This window comes from Cavia porcellus, unplaced genomic scaffold, assembly GCF_034190915.1.
Source record: "Cavia porcellus strain 051 isolate PalLab524CR breed Dunkin Hartley unplaced genomic scaffold, mCavPor4.1 scaffold_19, whole genome shotgun sequence".
NCBI classification, from domain to species: domain Eukaryota; kingdom Metazoa; phylum Chordata; class Mammalia; order Rodentia; family Caviidae; genus Cavia; species Cavia porcellus.
Window position 1 is genome coordinate 36,838,500 of NW_026947502.1, and position 17,630 is coordinate 36,856,129.

The window sequence follows — 17,630 nt, forward strand, 5'->3', positions numbered from 1 at the left end:
GGTTAGGTAGAAACCTTGAAGATATTGGTGTAGGCAAAAAGATATTTTGTTATTTTTATTTATTTATTTATTTTTTATCAGTGCCCAGGATCGAACTCACGACTGCCTGCTTGCAAGGCAGGTGCTTATGCCGCTGAGCTAAATCTCCAGCCCAAAAGATACTTTGAAATGTGTGTACATTCACAAGAATTTGTAAACATACCTTTCACCAGGCTCTCCAATGAAGCATCTGCTATGACAGCAGATTATCAGTTTTGGAAATCCAATATACTTTCTTAATGGCAACTCTTACTTCACTTAGCAGTTTAATGAAAGGTTAATGGAATTAAACATCAGGAAATATGTGAAGAGGCAAGAGGATGGGAGGAATAAATACCTCAGTTACAGAAATTGTGTGGTATGAAATGGAGAACCCTGTCCTGGAGACAGAAAATGTGCACTTCAGCTGTTACGGATGATGTATGCATGTGCACACCTGTGTAAACACACATGGTAATGCACAGACCGAGTTGATACATAATTGTGGCACATATTTAAAAGCTGTGCAATGAACATTGAGGAATTAAGCTGTTAAAATATTTTCCGATGCCACAATTGTTACAAGTAGTGTTTCATTATCAAAAGATTAGTTTATATTTAAAGTCTCAGTTTCAAGATGCCCTATTACAACTGAAAAACAATTCACCAGAAGTTACTCAAATTTAAAATATGCACTTTTTGCCTCAATGATTACTATTTAGCATAAATAAACACAAATAGGCAATGACTAATTTTCAAGGCTCTTATAGCTACATACTTGTCACTGTGAAAAGGCACTGTGTATAACTTCAGCAGTGTGATACTGTTAATACTGTCTTAATAACTTAAAAAGTATGGATATTAAAAGGCATTTGTAACATATTGTTAGAGAAACATTACCTTATCGAATCCATCTATGTAGTACGCATATGTACACATATGTGCATACCTCTCTAAGTATGGAGGTGAGCAATGTACAAATACAGTCACAGATGTATTTTATGTAGTGATGGCGGTCACCTCTAGGTCAAGATGTGAGTAGGGAGTAGGGAGAGGAGAACACGAGAACACTATCACTTTCTATTTTTAAATTATAAAATATCCAGTACAAAAATCAAAAATTCAAAACAAATAAAGTTATACATTTAAAAATATGGGAATATCTGAATAAGCAGTAGACATCCCCAAAAGTACTTAGTTAAAAGTTCATTTTCTCACTGATTTGAGGTGTTACCTTTATTGTATTTTAACATGCCACTGAGACTACTGATGGAATTTTTCTGTTCCACTGGACTGCCTATTACTTACCAATACTAAACTTTTAACTCACTCAGCAATTTATCAATGTCTTTTTTGTTCATACCTTAATAATGCATAGAATTGCTATCATAAATGCAATCTCAATCAGTGCCTTTTAACAGCTTACAAAATTACAAGATCCTTGCAACTGTATCATTGCCTATTTGGAAATGTCAGCTAAATTTGTAGATATGAAATTGTTAGGAGAGAGTGCATATTTTAAATTGTGATGCTAAGGAAGATTTAGAGTATGTTGTAATGTTTGGTAGTTGGTCTTCACTCATTACGGCCAATTTTTCTCTTCAATGAAAATGTTATTAATTAGAATAGCATTAAAATTACAAATTAAAAAAAATTTAAAAGACTTTAAAAATTACAAATTAACTTAAGGAGAAAACCGCGCTTGGATGTTGTCTTCCATTCCAATATAATATATAGTTTTGCTTGTTTGAGTCTACTTTTTTTTATTAGGAGTTTTATTCTTTTTAAAAAAGTATTTTCTCATATAAAATTTAAACACGCTAAAAAAAAGATGTAGACATGCCAAAAAAATTTAGACATGCCTTAGTAAGTTTATATCTTTATATATATATTTTTTACCATCACAACGAGATCTTCTCTTGAAGTGCATCTTTTAATTATTTTAGGCTTGTATACAGACAGAAAGTCTTTTACTTTTTTTAACTAAATATTTTTATTGAAGTATAATTATAGAAGAGTGCACAAATCATAAGTGTACAGCTTGATGAATATTCATAAAATGAATGCACCTATGTAACCAGCACCTGGATCATGAAACAGAACATTACCAGCACCAGAGTCCCCTTGTATTGTTTTCCAGAGCCAAAGAAGCTAGGTTAAAAAATAATGGACACAATATACACTTACATAAAGTTCAAAAAAGGTAAAACTGATGATGAATTAAGTCATAATAGCACTTGCCTTGGGAAGGGAAGAGGTGAACAAGAGGCTGACTTCTGATAGCGTATGTAAACTCTGCCTACCCAATACTGTATTTCTACTAAATGGAATCAGAATATGTGCCCTTATTTGGTGAAGGCTAATGTCACTTGATCAACTAAGTTTTTAAAATAGTTTTTCAACAAATCCCTCTGGGATTTCCAGAAATATAATGTCTGCAGATAGTTTTTTTTTAAATTCCTGTTTGTTTTGTCTAATTTCCTTGGCTCAAACTCCCAACACAATGTTAAATAGTAAAGGATAGTGGGCTTAATGTTGTTCCTGACTTTAGTTGAAATGCCTCTTTTGTTTCAATATTAAGGTGCTGGCTTTTAAGCAGAGGTATAATGTTGATACATTACTCATCAATTTCTACTTACAGAGTATATTTACTAAGTTCTCAATTATATCAAATCTCTTATGTACAGAGATAATCACATAATTTAAAATCTCAATATGAATATTAAGATCATCTAATATCAAATTCTTGCATTCCTGTAATAAACTCAGCTTAGTCATGATTATTTTCCTTTGAAAGGGCTGCTGGGTTACTTGCTACTAAATCATTAGAACTTTTTTTTGGACTGGCCTATAATTTCTTTTGATACAATCTTTGTCAGATTTTTCAATCAACACTATTATATTCATTTTACAAAATGAATTTGGAATTCTTTCTTTTCTTGGCAATTTAAGGCTCGAGATTTTTTTCTAGTCTCCGGATTGTTTGAGCAACAGTAGGATTATTTAATCTTAAAAGTTTGCTAGATTTACAGTGTGGGACTGAATTATTGTTTTTTTTTTTTTTTTTTTGGCAATTTGGACTTTTGTTTAAAAAGTTAATATTCTAATTTCTTTCTTTTTCTTTTCTTTCCTTTCTTTCTGAGAAAAAGTGTTGCTATGCAGTTCAGGCTGGCCTTGAGCTCACTTTGTACCCCAGGCTGGTCTCAAACTTGCAATGCTCCTCATGCCTCAGCCTCCCAAGTGCTGAGATTACAGGAGTGAGCCACCATGCCCAGCTTGCTCTTGTTTACTGTATAAAATTTCTTAAAGTAGCCTACTCAAAAAATTTCCTGTTTTATGGTTAGGTCCTCCTTATCATTTAAGTTTTTCTGGTTGTGCTTCTCATTTTGTTCTTACATAGGTTAGGTGGCAGTTTGTCTCTGAGTTCCGCCCGCCAGCTCTACCAAAAAACCAGCTTTTGAATTACAGGTAGGTTCCACTTTTTTGATTTTTCTATTAATTCTTTTACTTTTGATCTGGACTAATTTCTGCTTGTTTTTTGTTACTGTTATTTCATACTGTAGGTTTTAAGGTTCCTGACAGCACAATAAATTACTATTAACTTCCTACTGTTAACTACTTTTGAAGTATTACATTTTCATCTGTCTTTTAGTCATGTCTCTGCAAGTGTTTTTTGTCTTTTGGGCGTGGGGAGCTACTTATTTTCTTCTTACACTAACTTTGAGAACTGCAATCCTGCTCATTTTTTTAAGTGGAAATGGATTTTTTTGTGCTTTTAGCATGAAGGGACACTCCAGTTTCTGTCTCTAGATACTGCCTCTTCTAGTTCCATGGAGCTAGAGCTACCTTTTTTTTTTCACAGTGATTTGCATGATTATGCATGTCCACATTAATGTGCCTACTGGCCTTCCTTCCAACATTTACCTTGGCCATTTCTTTCTTCCTTCTGTCATATTGCACTTGTCCTGTTCAATCTGGATTTTACTTGTAGCAATTTCTCCCCAGTTCTGGGCTCTCTCATGAATTTCAAGAGGAACATAGTATAGTATGAGGCTCAGACAGCTCTCATTTGTCATCAGATCTTACCGTACAGCTTTAACCCCTGAAGGTGGAAACCCTTCCCACTTTCAGCAGGGTTCTCAGACTGGCCTACTGTACTTTGCAGTGAGAAACTGGGTAATACAGTTCTACAGCTTGAGGCTTTACAAACCAGTTGTCTTCTACTTCCACAAAAATGCAGAAACGCTATGGGTATGGTTTGTTCTCATTTATTTGTATTTTAAGATTCATAATTTGTCATCCTGTTCTGTAGACAATGTCTGTGGCTGTCCTAGTTATTCTGTGTTTTTATAAGTAGATTAAATTACTGTACTGCTATCACGTTCCCTGAGTTTAAACTGTGAAGACCTTTATTGTAGAAAAGAGGTTTTACACTAACTTTATGAGAATTATGACAGAAAGCATGACTAGGCATTTGCTCTATTTCAGATACTCTGCTACCTGCTTCTTATGCACTGTCTCATTTAGTCCTCTATCAACCTGGTGAGCTGTTTTACTACTTTCCTGTTGAACTGGCACATGCGGGATGTAAAGCAGCTCGTCTGATTCCAGTGCTGCTGCTGCTTCCTCACTGTCTATTAACTATGTTCAGGTCCAACAGTTATCAAACTATGACCACTATCAGCACCATCTATTTGACTTTATTTTACTTATAAGTAAGAATCTAACAAATACCAAATATGTATCACTGGTCAACTCTAAAAACACTGTACATGATAAATAGGTTAACAGCAGCTTTTCTTGTTATAAAAAAAATACTGCTAAGCAGGAAGGGGAGAAGTTAGACTAGGGGACAGTTGTTTGAGATGGTGAGTCTTTTCTTATTATGTCACTACTGCTAAAGGATGGAGCATATATGTGGAATATTGCTTATAATTTATTAATAAATATTTTTCTTCTAAGTAACTATTTAGAAACAAGAAGAGCTTTTTCCACAATCCATAAAGTCCTAGTATTTTTTGGTCAATGTTTCTGTGAAACATGAACATTCACTGGTCCATAAAGTTTCCGAAGGGTCTGAATCCCAAGTATATCAACTAGAACAATTCTATCACTAATATTCCTTTGCTATTAAATTACTCAAGGAGTTAAAAAATATGTAATAGTTTTATGAATTACTTGAGCTAGAATTATTTTCTAACTTTCATTCATAAACATAATTAATATTATTTTATTACCTTTTAATCTCATAGGGTAACTCAGAAAAAACAATGTGGGCTTTATAAACTCCTAAAGTCATTATACACAAGTTGTTTTAACTCTCAGTGTCTAAAGGATGGCTTAGTTTGAGATACAGATGTAATAATCTGTGGAAAGATAACATATTGTTAATCCTACTTTTTCATCTTTGGAAGATTTGTAATTTTAAAAAAAATTGTTTTTAGTGGTGCTGAGGATTGAACCCAGGGCCTCACACATGCTAGTTAAGTGCTCTACCACTGAGCATCATCCCAGACCTATTAACATTTTTTAACATTAAAAGTTAAAAAAATAGTTGCCTTTACAATTCAGCATTAAACTAAGCATGCCAATAACAAGCACTTTTCTAAGTATATACTAGATTTCCCTTGGGAAGAATGATTATGTTAGGGTATTTTCCCTCTAATTTAGGAAATAAATTTAAAATGTTACAATCTGATATAATTTTTATATTGACATCCATAAAATAATTCAATTTTAATTTTACCAAGACTAACTTAAACCCAGTTCCTTCAGTGAGATTTCCTTCTCCTTTTCAGTATGAGACTCAAACTTCTGAATGCCATCACACAAAGGATGTGATCTGACAAGCTGGTTACTAATGAAGAGATTTTATACCATCTCTTTTATGATTAGCCAGTTCATAGAATTAAGAACAAAACAAACCAGTAAGCAAAGTGAAACCCTAGTTATTACCCTCTTAAAGGGTTACCTTTCCCTCCCACTGATCTGGAATTATAAAAATATGTGACTATGTGTGAAGTTGTACCACTGAATTTACTTGACTGGTTTTATTTTTGTATTTACATGTTTTTATTTACTTACTTTGAAAAAAATTATGCAATTATTACAGGCTGAGTATCTCTTATTCAAAATGATAGGGACCATTTCAGAAGTGTTTGAGATTTTAAATGGCTTTAAAATTTTAAAATATTTACTTACACACACCTGAAGATGAGACCCAAGTCTAAATACAGAATAAATTCATGTTTCATTCATTACTCACACACATGGCTGAAGGCAATTTTCTATAATCTATTTTGGGTCCCTCTGTTTTGACTATGACCCGTCACATAAGGTCAAATGTGGAATTTTCCACTTTTAGTGCCAAAGTTTGAATGTTGATCTTTTCAGATTTCGGATTTTTGTACTAGGGATGCTCAACCCAATAGTTTGAAATTAGACTGGCTGACAAACTGGTGGCAATGAAATAAAAAAAAAGAAATAACCCAAATGGCTAAAAATAACTCAGCTATAAAAGTACAGTTTATAGTATCACAAATCTCAGAAAAACAAACAGAAACACTAAATGTCTTTCCTGCTAGATAAGAAAGACTCACTTCTTTGTGTCCACAAAAGGCAACTAATGATTGAGATTTTAAAGAGTTAACTGATACTCACCCCAGCAATGTCTAATTAAGGACACTGACACAATAAAACTTTCTCATTCATAGTATCACAGATAATTCAATTACTTCCCCTATAATACATAATAGACTTCTCTCTAGAAAATTATCGTATTAGTTAAACCTATTTATTCTTACTACGAAGTTATTACTTTCATTTATATAAGTCACATAAGTTTAATTGGCACACTTTAGACAAAATACATCATTCTTTAAAAAAATTATATGATCATTTGTTTTCAATTAATAATGTTACATGATTAATTCATTAAAGCAAATTTTTACCATTATTAGTCAATATTTTTAAATATTCTCTAAGGGCTCACCTGAAGATTATCAATGCTATTTGAACTGTAAACTTGTTTTGAAGATTTGTGTTCATTTTATAAGATAAAATTTGTACTGAAGGGTTTTAAAAAAAGATAACCTACATATATAGTTTTGTTTTCCTCAAAGAACTTCTTAGAAATACAGTATAAACATTTATGAGCCATAATAGAATCCACTGTGGTTCAAACTTCACAAAGATTTTCTTGAAACCTAGTACAAAGGTTACTGGCTTGAGACCATATCAAGTGGTATCAGTACAAGCTTTGATTGTAACTCTACCCCTTAAAAAACAGAGCACACATGATTATACATGGCTTTTAACCTTGAGCTACAGTTATGCTACAAACCCCTACCACCCCTACCTCCCCATTTAAAGTAAGTCATTTGGAGTCATGGACATCCTCTGAGCTTTGTTTAGAGTCCTTGGATTCCCAGCTTTGATGGAGATCACGAAGGCGTTCAGAAGTTCGTGTGCTTACATTCAGAGCAGGATGAACTTTACAAATCCCACTTTCCTCCATTAGTGACAGGCCACAGATCCCGAAGTATGCATGCAAAGCATCTGTAAAAGGAGACATTTTTTCCCCTTAAACTAGGCATTCTTACTAATTATGCTACAAAATATTTTAGTTTCCAGACTATTAATACATTAAGAATAAATGTAGAAAAATGCTAAACACATTTTTGGAAACATTTAATTTCTCCAAGTCTTAAACTCTAATTAAAAAACAAACAAAACAAAAAATCCAAAAAACAGATAATCAGAATTAAAAATATGATGAAATCATTTTTTTTTCTTTGCTTTTTTTGAGACAGGGTCTCACTATGCAGTTCAGGCTGGCCTTGAGGTCACTTTGTAGCCCAGTCTGGTCTTGAACTCCCAACGATACCCCATCTCAGCCTCCCGAGTGCTGGGATTGCAGGCGTGAGCCACCACATCCGGCTCCAATGAAATCATTATTAACCAGTATCTCCTAACTGAAGAGATGACACTATTAGCATTCTCTTAAGGACAGAGAGGAAGAATAGCAATAACATGAAAGTCTTTTCTCACTTTAGTATGCCTTCTTTTTTGGTTACTGTAGAACACAGAAACAAGTGACTTTATAGTTTTTTCCCCCTTTAAGTGAAAATAAACCTACCTCTGAATTTAAGAGGTAATACATCCCATCCTTCTACGTCCTAGCTTTATTAATGACAGTTCCTGAACTATTTTAAGAAGCAAAAATAACCACCTTGAAATGCTATGTTATTTTTAACATTCTCCTATTTAAGATGTCAGTTATTCTAAAAATACTTGATCTGACAATAAAAACAAACTCATATTCTATTTGGTTATAATAACAATTTTTCTGCACTGGCCTCACTACAGTTTCCCTTTTTCCATGAGACAGCAACCCTCTTCTACTAAAGTGGTCACTGAATTCATGTGAGCACTGGCTGTCTCACAGCCTTATATAGACTTCTAAAGAGCTAAGAATCCTTAGCTATGGGAACACTAATAAAAAAAACAGCTTGGTAGCAGTTAAAATTTTTTTTTATTTTTGAATTAGGCAACATTTGTAATCTCAAGAGCTATTAAAGTTCAAAAGATTTTACCAAGTTAAACTTTGTCAAAAAAAGTTAACAATTAGACTTTTTCTGATTTACTTTTCTCTAATTTTTAGATTCCAAAACAAATTTGATTTTTTCTATACTACTGCATCATTTTATATAGCTATCCTAAAATGACAAAGGGCATTAAGAGACATTACACTTTGTTTATTTATTTATTTTTTGGTACTGGGGATTGAACTCTGGACCAGGGCAGGTGCTTATACTACTAAGCTAAACTCCCTGCCCCTAAACTTTACTTTTAGAAACTGAAAGCTTTCTCAGGAAATAATGCAATAGAAAGATGCATACTATATGTCCAGAATAACATCAAATAGAATCTTATGAAAATGAAAATCTCTCCAGATGAAGTGATGGTTCTATTTTTCATCAGAAGGAATTTTATTGAAGCTAGAGACCAGAACTTATTTGTTTCAAATTTCAGTAGTTTTAAAAAACACCTCCTTATCTGTAGTGACACACTGAAGTATTTAGAAATATGTATTTATTTTATAATATAATGTTACTCTTTTCAAATGTTTCTTCTATAAATGCATATTAAAATCTCTGCATCAAATCTGTTATTTGATTTACTAGAACTAAAACTTAATTTTAAAGAATATTATTAAAATGATTTTCTTAAAGGCTCTGAGAATAGTTCTTTCCATATTCAATTTATCACACAAAGATTTTCTATGCCTGCTAGTGTACAGAGTTCAAAGATGATCTACTATATCTGTGAAAATTGAGCATCCTATACGATTACTTACACAAATGTTAAAGTTCGTCACTGATCTCTCCGGGAACAAAGCTTCAAGTATTTTCTTTTGAAAATATATGACATTCTGTAAGTAAGCTTATTCAAGAGATACTTTCTGAGAGACTGTAATTTCAATTATTTAATTAAGATAGTATCATACACTGATTTTTAAAATATTAAAAGCAGATGGGTATGGTGGCACATGCCCGTAATTCTAGCATTTGGGAGGCTGAGACAGGAGTATTGCTGCAAGTTTGTGGCCAATCTGGGCTACAAAGTGAGTTTAAGACTAGAATGAACTGCAGAGTGAATATCTTATCTCAAAAAGACAAAACAAAAACCCAAAATAACCTTCAGCTTTCTTGAGGCATTTTTAAGCATGTAAAGCTATGTATTATTTTAGAGCGATGCACTGTACATACTAAAAATTAAAATATTTTGCTTTAGAAATTAATTTATGAGTGTGAGGAAATATTCCTGCTTCTTTAAGTACAAAAATATGATTTTATCCGTCTTTTATGTTTTGATTCAAGTACACATTCCCACCAGTATTATGACAGAAGATGAGCTGAAGAGGTAACTTTTTAGACTGAAAATAAAAACTGTAATTCTACTGCAATGCTTTAAAAACAATTATTCCTTGTATCTGGTTTATATATTGATTGTACTTCTTTGACAACTTGCTAGCAAAAGTATCAATGCTCTGAATTATTTTCACTCTTACACTGATTTTAATGGAAAGGTAAATGGACAGCTTAGCCTGTGTACATGGCTGGTCAGGTTGGAGAATAGCACTAGTGGTGGGAGAAGAGGCAGACTCTGGGTGTTGTTCACACTGTTTGAATGTATCTGGTTCTTGAGTTTTAGACAGTGAACAGTGCAAGTTGAGATATTAAGCACTCACCTAGAAAAGTTACCTGAATCTACTGAAACCTGGAGAACAACAACATGGGAAGTGAGATATAAAGCCCTTTTCCTGTCCATGTCATGGTCCAGGAAGTCTGTATTTATAACCCCATGGAAACATGATTGGAATTCTAGCAAATTAATTTCAAAGTACCACCTCCAGTGCAACCCATGGCGAGAATAAAAACACCAATACATATTTATAGTTAAGGGCAGCCAATGGGTCCTGAGTCTGGTCCAGGTGAGGGTTCATGGAACAAAGACCACGGTCCAGGGCCTAACCCAGATTTTATTCATTCCTAAAGAAGGGAGTGGCTAGAGAATGAGTGATTGTACGAAAGGTGGGAATTACCTGAGTACTGTGAGCTGGGATAGTTAGGAAGCCAGAAAGCACCTCTGCACTATGCAGAGAGAAGGGTATGCAGAAAGACCAACCTGCACAACACAATTGAGGTAGCATTTAATGTTTAGGAGGCTGTTGCTTCAGTTTCTGATATGTAAACTTTTCAGCCCTAAGAAGTCATAGCCTCTTATCTTGAGGCTTAAGCCCAGCTGCCAGCCCTGGAGCTGTGTGGCTCTGCCACATTGTTGGGCTCAACCATTTAGAGAGACTCTGAGGTGGGGAAACAGCGACTGTGAGCCGGCTTCAAAGCTTATGCATCATTACTTTGGCTGGCCCCATTTACATTGCTTAGAGCCAGCTGACGGGAAAAAGAAATGGCTTAGCCAGGTCTGTACGCATCAGTATGAGGAGACAGGGCCAGGTATAGCCAAAGTGGAGTTAACAGCTCTGTATTCAAGGAGAGCCATCCAGGTGGTCTTCTCCAGTGAGGAATACCTGTATTCAGAATTTGATACATTTTTCAATTAATGACTTATAAAATGAATAAGAATAGCTTTTCTTTAGAATTGCGAGCAGTTTGTCCTACTTAGCTCCAATAATGCCTAACAATTCTGAATGAGACAAATATTTTCCTATTTTGTAAAGGTCCCATTCAGGTCATCTGCCATACTATCACAAATGAAATAAGATATTGCTAAGAATTTTGAGGAAAATGCCCACCATACCTCTACATCTTGATAACCTTTTCCTTTATAATGGTCACTACCCTAAATCTATCTCAAATAATCTATCTTTTAAAAAATAGACTTAAGCTATCTTTTAAAAAATACACTATTTAATTTAACTTTAAAAATGTGATATTTTCTGACAAAGATGCTTAAAGATTTCAGGAAATAAAAGAAATATTATTCTGGATTCATAAAGAAAATAATTACCTGGATGACTGTCTGGCCATTTGGCAAAGCCTCCTACAAGGCGATCTTGAGTTGATAAGATGTAATTTCTATTTTTCTCAAAGTTAGTGTACTGGAAAATTTTCAGAAGCTGAAATGAAACATGAAAATGTTTATGCTGAACTTTGCCTTACATTTCAGATATGTATCATTTAAATATGTTTTTCTGTAGTTAAGGCCTCTCAAGAGCAAATCTGTGAGGATTTCAACATTTAAACTTCATCAGCTACAATGTCTTTTTTCTCTTCTTGCCAAGTCCACTCTCCTTTTCTTAACCAAAAGGGAACTTTAGCTCTTTGTATCACATTAAGCTAGATCAAACACAATTTCTCTAATCAGCTCAAAATAATCATTTAAAAGTATCACATTTTAACTTTTATTATAGGTTCTTAATACATGTGTTACAAACTGATATAACTGAAATTAAAAATATTTCAGAAAGGAGCACGAAAAATCATTATTAACCAAAAGCTAGAGATAATTTTATATAAGTATATTAAAAACTTACAGTGCTTTAAAAGATAAAGCTGATACAAGTATGATTAGAATATAAAAAACTGTAAACAGTCATGTAGGACATATATTTTATATTCTATCTCAAAATCTCATTAAGAAGATGAAAAAGACCTATGAAGAAAATGGAGTCAAGGAATAAAAGACAAAAGAGTTCAAGAAAGTTTTGAAGATAAGGTGGTATAAAGTGTGCTAATAGTCATAGGAAGATACTAGTGGTGATGAACAACATTTCTCCAAAAAACAAAACAAAATAAAACAAAACAAAAGAAAGATAAAGCTTAAAGAAAATTATGATAGAAATAAAGAACAAATTTGCTCATTTATTTTCACTTAACTAGTAGAATATAAAGAAAGAAACTTTTTGAAATCCTGACGTTAGGGACACTTCCCATCATGTAGCACATGTGCTGTCACATAAAAAACAATTATAACCTCAGTGCTCTACTTTCTAGATCAGTCTTGTGAAGGACATTCATAACCGCTAAACAACTTCAGGGCCCATTAGATTAGCTCTCTGGAGAAGGCCACTGACTGTGGTCTCTCCTGTACTGACCCTTATGGCTCAAAGCAGCTAGATGGAAACTGCTCCCCCTTTCCCCTAATTGCAGTTAGGGGTACCTTTTAGGGGTGGGGTGGGAATACTATGGACAGCTGAGTTAGGTAGAAATATTACAGGCAGTCAGACAGGGCTGGGCTTCAGGGGAGTCGAAGAGGATGAGAACACATGGGAACTGTGACTGGAGAGGAATCTGAAGACAGAAGTCACAATGGCCACATTTACACAAGATAAACACAAGTTCGAGATTATTGGTATCACCCTTTTGAAATTTCCCTTATAAATAAAGTGTTATCTCATTGGGGTGGGCCATCCTCTTCCACCCACTAAAACCAAGACTAAAATGAAGTCTGAAACTGAGACTACTAAACCTAAGACTAAACACAAGCTAATCTACAGATTGATGACTATGTCATCCACATGCACTTGCTACTGGTCAATCAATTATTATCCAATTGTTGACTCACGTTGTAGCTACCTCATGACTTTACTCTATAAAACCTAAGAAAGGTAGGCTGGCTGGCAACCCAATCAGGGCCCTTTCCTATCTCCCAGGAGCTAGTCCTATTTCCCATTATTTCTCAATAAATTTTCCTATTCTTAAAAAAGAATGATGTTTAATAAAATATTGTCAATAAATGCTAACTACTGATTTTCAAATTTCAGAACCCTTAGGCAAAAAATAAGATTTGATTATTGTTACCAAACAAAATATGAATGTTATCTAATGTAACATTTAGAAGTAAAAGCAAGCATACAGCTTTGAAAAGAAATAAAAGGGTCAAATTCAAAACTAATAATAAAATAATCATTAACATTTTGCTGGAAAAAAGTGAAGGTAAATCTAGTTAGGAATCAAAGATACCTAAAAATAAAGACATTTAAAAATAGACCAAGATGTCTAAAATGTTTCTATGGCTGGGAAGTCAAGAAATTGATACATCATTTAAAATTAAGGTAATGGTCATAAAAATGAAAATTAAAAAATGTTTAGAAGTGGTTTCCTTCAGGAATTGTCAAATGTTAAGACTGTATCAGTAAGATTCAAGGACCAAATACAGGTTAAAGATGGGACAATCTGATTATTGAAAAGAAACAAGTTCACAATGATACTCAAAAGAAAACCCCAACATTTCCCTGGGAATCTTGAGAGGATGCTTCAGAATCAACTCACTGTGCTGAACTGAACTAACATTGACAGAGAGAACTGTTTAACTGTTTTCTGTACAAATTATGCCTTAGGGCCAGTAAAGTTCTTAAATGAATGTTAGTGAATAAATTTAGCAGTAATGGTAGAATGTCACCATTTTTAATCCCTTAATAATATAAAGAATCATGCTGGATTTTATATGGTACAAAAATTAACTCAAGTCTAATGAAAAGACCTAAACACCATATGACTACACAACTATTAGAAGACAAATTTAGGGAAAGTCTTCATGTCACTGATTTGGCAATTATTTCATAAATGCGATACAAAAAGAACAAGAAAAAATTACTAAATTGCACTGCATCAAAACTAAAAACTTTTGTGCATCCAAGGACACTATGAACTGTTAGAAGGCAATTCAAGGGGCTGGGAATTTAGCTTAGTGGCATAAGTACCTGCCTGGCAAGTGCAAGGTCGTGAGTTCAATCCCCGGTACAACAAAAAAAACAAAACAAAACAAAACAAAACAAAAAAAACAAACCCAAAAAACAACTAAAAGGCAATTCAAGTAATGGGAGAAAAACATTTCCTATCCATGTACTGTTAAGGGACTAACATCCAGAATAAACGATAATATCCACAATAAACGAATATAATGAAAAACTCCTAAAATCCAACAAAATCTGACTAAAAAGGGAGGAAGAAAGTAAAACAGACATTTCTCCCTAAAAGATATACAAATCAACAATGAGCACATGAAAAGATGTTTGAGCATCACTACATATTAGGGAAATGCAAATCACAGCCATGATGAGATATCCTCCAAACTTATGAGGATAGCTATTTCCTAAAAACAAATGAACAAACAAACACACCAGAAAAAAAAAGTGTTGATGTGGATGTAAAGAAATTAGAACCCTTACACATTGTTGATAGAAATGTAAAATGGTGCAGTTGTTGTGGAAAAGTTCAGTAGTTCTTCAAAAAGTTAAAGATAAAGCTCTCATATGAGGAGCATTTTCACATCGGGGCATGTAAGTCCGGAAAGATAAAGGCAGGAATCTGTACATACCGTGTACATCACAACATTAGTCACAACAGTCAATAGGTGCAAACAACTCACTGACCACTGATAGAAGTATGAATAAGAAAAATGTAGCACATCCATGCAATAAAGTATTATTTAGCCATAAGAGGAATAACATTTTGATATGTATTACAACATAGGTGAACTATGAAAATAAGCTAAGTGAAATACAGTAGACAGAGAAGAAATATTTCACAATTCCACAAGGACCTAGAATAGGCAAACTCACACAGAGCAGTACAGAGGTTAGTTCCCAGGAGGTAGGCAAGGCGGCAATGGAGTGGCTGGGAAGTTAACATTTACCCATTAAAGAACTTTCATGTTTGGGGATGATAAAAAAGTGCACATAAATAGTGGAGGTGATTATACAACACTGTGAATACAACAAGTATCTGCATGTTAGGCTTACTTTACTACAATAAAAAAGTTTTTTAAAAAGCCAATAGCAACTTAATAAAGAAAAAAGCATGTTGACAATTCTGAAGCCCTTTGATCCAAAGGAGAGACAACCAAACATTAGGTGCTTCTTGATATGATTCATCACTGACTGGATGTTTAATAAGAAAAAATGAGTAATTTTTTAGATGTGATATGTACATATCCATGTTTTTCCATATATCCATATATATTTACATAGACGATATTTAAATGCACATATGTATTTATATACACACACAAATTTCTAAGTGACTCAGGTAGGACTCAAATTTGTAATCTTTCTGCCTTAGCTTCCTAGAGTGCTAAGATTACAGTTGTGTGTGTGCTACCATGCTCAGTTTAAGGTTGTCTTTAAAAAGTTATTGTCATTAAGAGATTACCTTATCTTGAAGAATTCTACATAGTATAAAAATTGTTTCTAGGATTTACCTTAAAATAACAAAATGAATACAAGAAAGTACTTTAAGAGTACAGATGATTGCTCTGAGCTGCTAACTACTGACATTGGTTGATGGATATATGGGAGCCATTACATCAGTCTCTCTCCGTTTGAATGAATGTTCTGATTACAGAAAAATCACATGCTGAGAAATGGCACTAGATGTCAGGAGAAACAGGAGTCTACTGCTATCATTTTTGTTTGAACTTATTTCAGTCACAGTGTTATGAGTCTTGTTTATGAGAGAAAATAAGGGTATCAATAGAAAATGAATAAAAATCCTTGTTGATTTTAGAATACATGAGCTACACAATATTTCTTAAAGGTGAAAAGGTATTTAGACAGAGAACTTGTGGGATTACTGCCTCAATAACTTTATGCAGTTAGTATATTAAAAGGTATTAAAAACAAGAAAATTCAAAAATATACAAAAAGATTTTTAAAAAATTAAGTAGTTTTTTTTCTAAATATCCTGTAATTCTTTCATTCTCTTGAATAGCTTCATACTGTCTTGATATGCTTGATGCTATAGTATACGAAGTTATGTCAAATAATTCAAGGAAAGAGGCACTATGGTGACTACTATTATGTTAAATTATCTGGTGGTGAAACACAAATGATGCTTAAATTGTTCGGTTCTGACCTGTGTTGTTCTGTTACAATGTCCTCTTTTATCTCAATCCCCCCCTTTTTAAATTAATCTATTTTTTTCTTATTTTTTTTTCAATTAAGGGAAAACTAAATTAAAAAATAGCGGGATATATTATAGTAACTTTTTTGTTTTCCTATTAGCCTGATTTGAACCCCAGTATTGCTCTCCCCATCTTGTTCTGTCTGATTTTACTATATTCTATTTTTTTGATAATACCAAGTTTGAGGGTATAGGCAACCACTTTGAAGGCAATAAGATTTACTATGATGCCCATTAGGGTTTGACTATTATCTTCTTCTGAAGTCCTGTAAGGTCTCCAGTGTAAGTTTATTGGTCTTGTTCTGTACTGTTTTGATCAATTCTATTATACCTGATGATATAGGCAACTCTTTTTAAAAATAGCAAGAGGCACAATGGTAACCATTTTTGATCACCTGGTATTCTATTTTGCATCATGTACTATGGCCATCCTTCTGTTCTAACTGACTCTGTTTTGTATAGTCACGTTTGGTTTTATTCTCTTCAAAAAAAAGTAATAAGAACTGTGGAAGTAATAAAACCCAAAAAGTGTAATTGTTATTGTAAAAAAGAGAGGAAAGGAAGGTGGTTTAAGGGATATAACTGCATGTATGTTTCAGTGTGTAGGATGGAAAACCATATTACTGAGCTTTTGTTGGATCATTGAACGGAACTGTCTGCAATCTCACTATATGAATGTCCACTTTATATGCCTTAATTTTATAATTTGGACAACTGTTTCTAAGATGACAATATGTAACCGATTAACTAGTGATTTCTTACTGTATATTTTTTTCTTGAAATTCTGTATTATTTGTACCCTTTTATTGCTTTATTTCTTTTTTCTCTTTAAATAAAAAAAATTAAGTAGTTTTTCAAGAAATGACCTATGATTACATTTAAGAATAATAACTTCCCATAAAATCTTTACTGGTATCACTTTCAGATGGACCCCTGTATTATATGGATTACTAGTCAGTTCCACTAACAGATTTTTGATATTAGATATATAAGAAAGTAGGCATATAACAAGTGTCAAAATATAAGTAGGTATAAAAAAACTTGAATTCTCAATCATTTTGAGTTTCGCAAGAAAGTTTTAATTAGTGCCACCAGACAAAATTTAGTAGCTTATTGCTAACAATATTTAACGTACAGTACAAATATCAAACCTTTAGCAGAATTTATACTAACAGAGTATAGGTT

At 33.3% G+C, this 17,630-nt stretch overlaps 1 protein-coding gene across 3 annotated transcripts in view; it reads right to left on the bottom strand.

The window, feature by feature from the left end:
* Positions 1–2,008: 2,008 nt before the first annotated feature.
* Positions 2,009–17,630, bottom strand: part of Pggt1b (protein geranylgeranyltransferase type I subunit beta) — a 74,793-nt gene continuing 59,171 nt past the window's right edge. For 2 of the 3 annotated variants that reach the window (XM_003473182.5, XM_063230951.1), the window contains 2 exons: positions 11,551–11,659; positions 2,009–7,575 (listed from right to left, as the gene is read on the bottom strand). In XM_003473182.5, the coding sequence (XP_003473230.1) occupies positions 7,394–7,575; positions 11,551–11,659 (291 nt within the window). In that variant the 3' untranslated portion in view covers positions 2,009–7,393. Of the gene's footprint in view, positions 7,576–10,624; positions 10,708–11,550; positions 11,660–17,630 lie in introns of all 3 variants that reach the window. The other variant, XM_063230950.1, reaches the window with a different exon arrangement.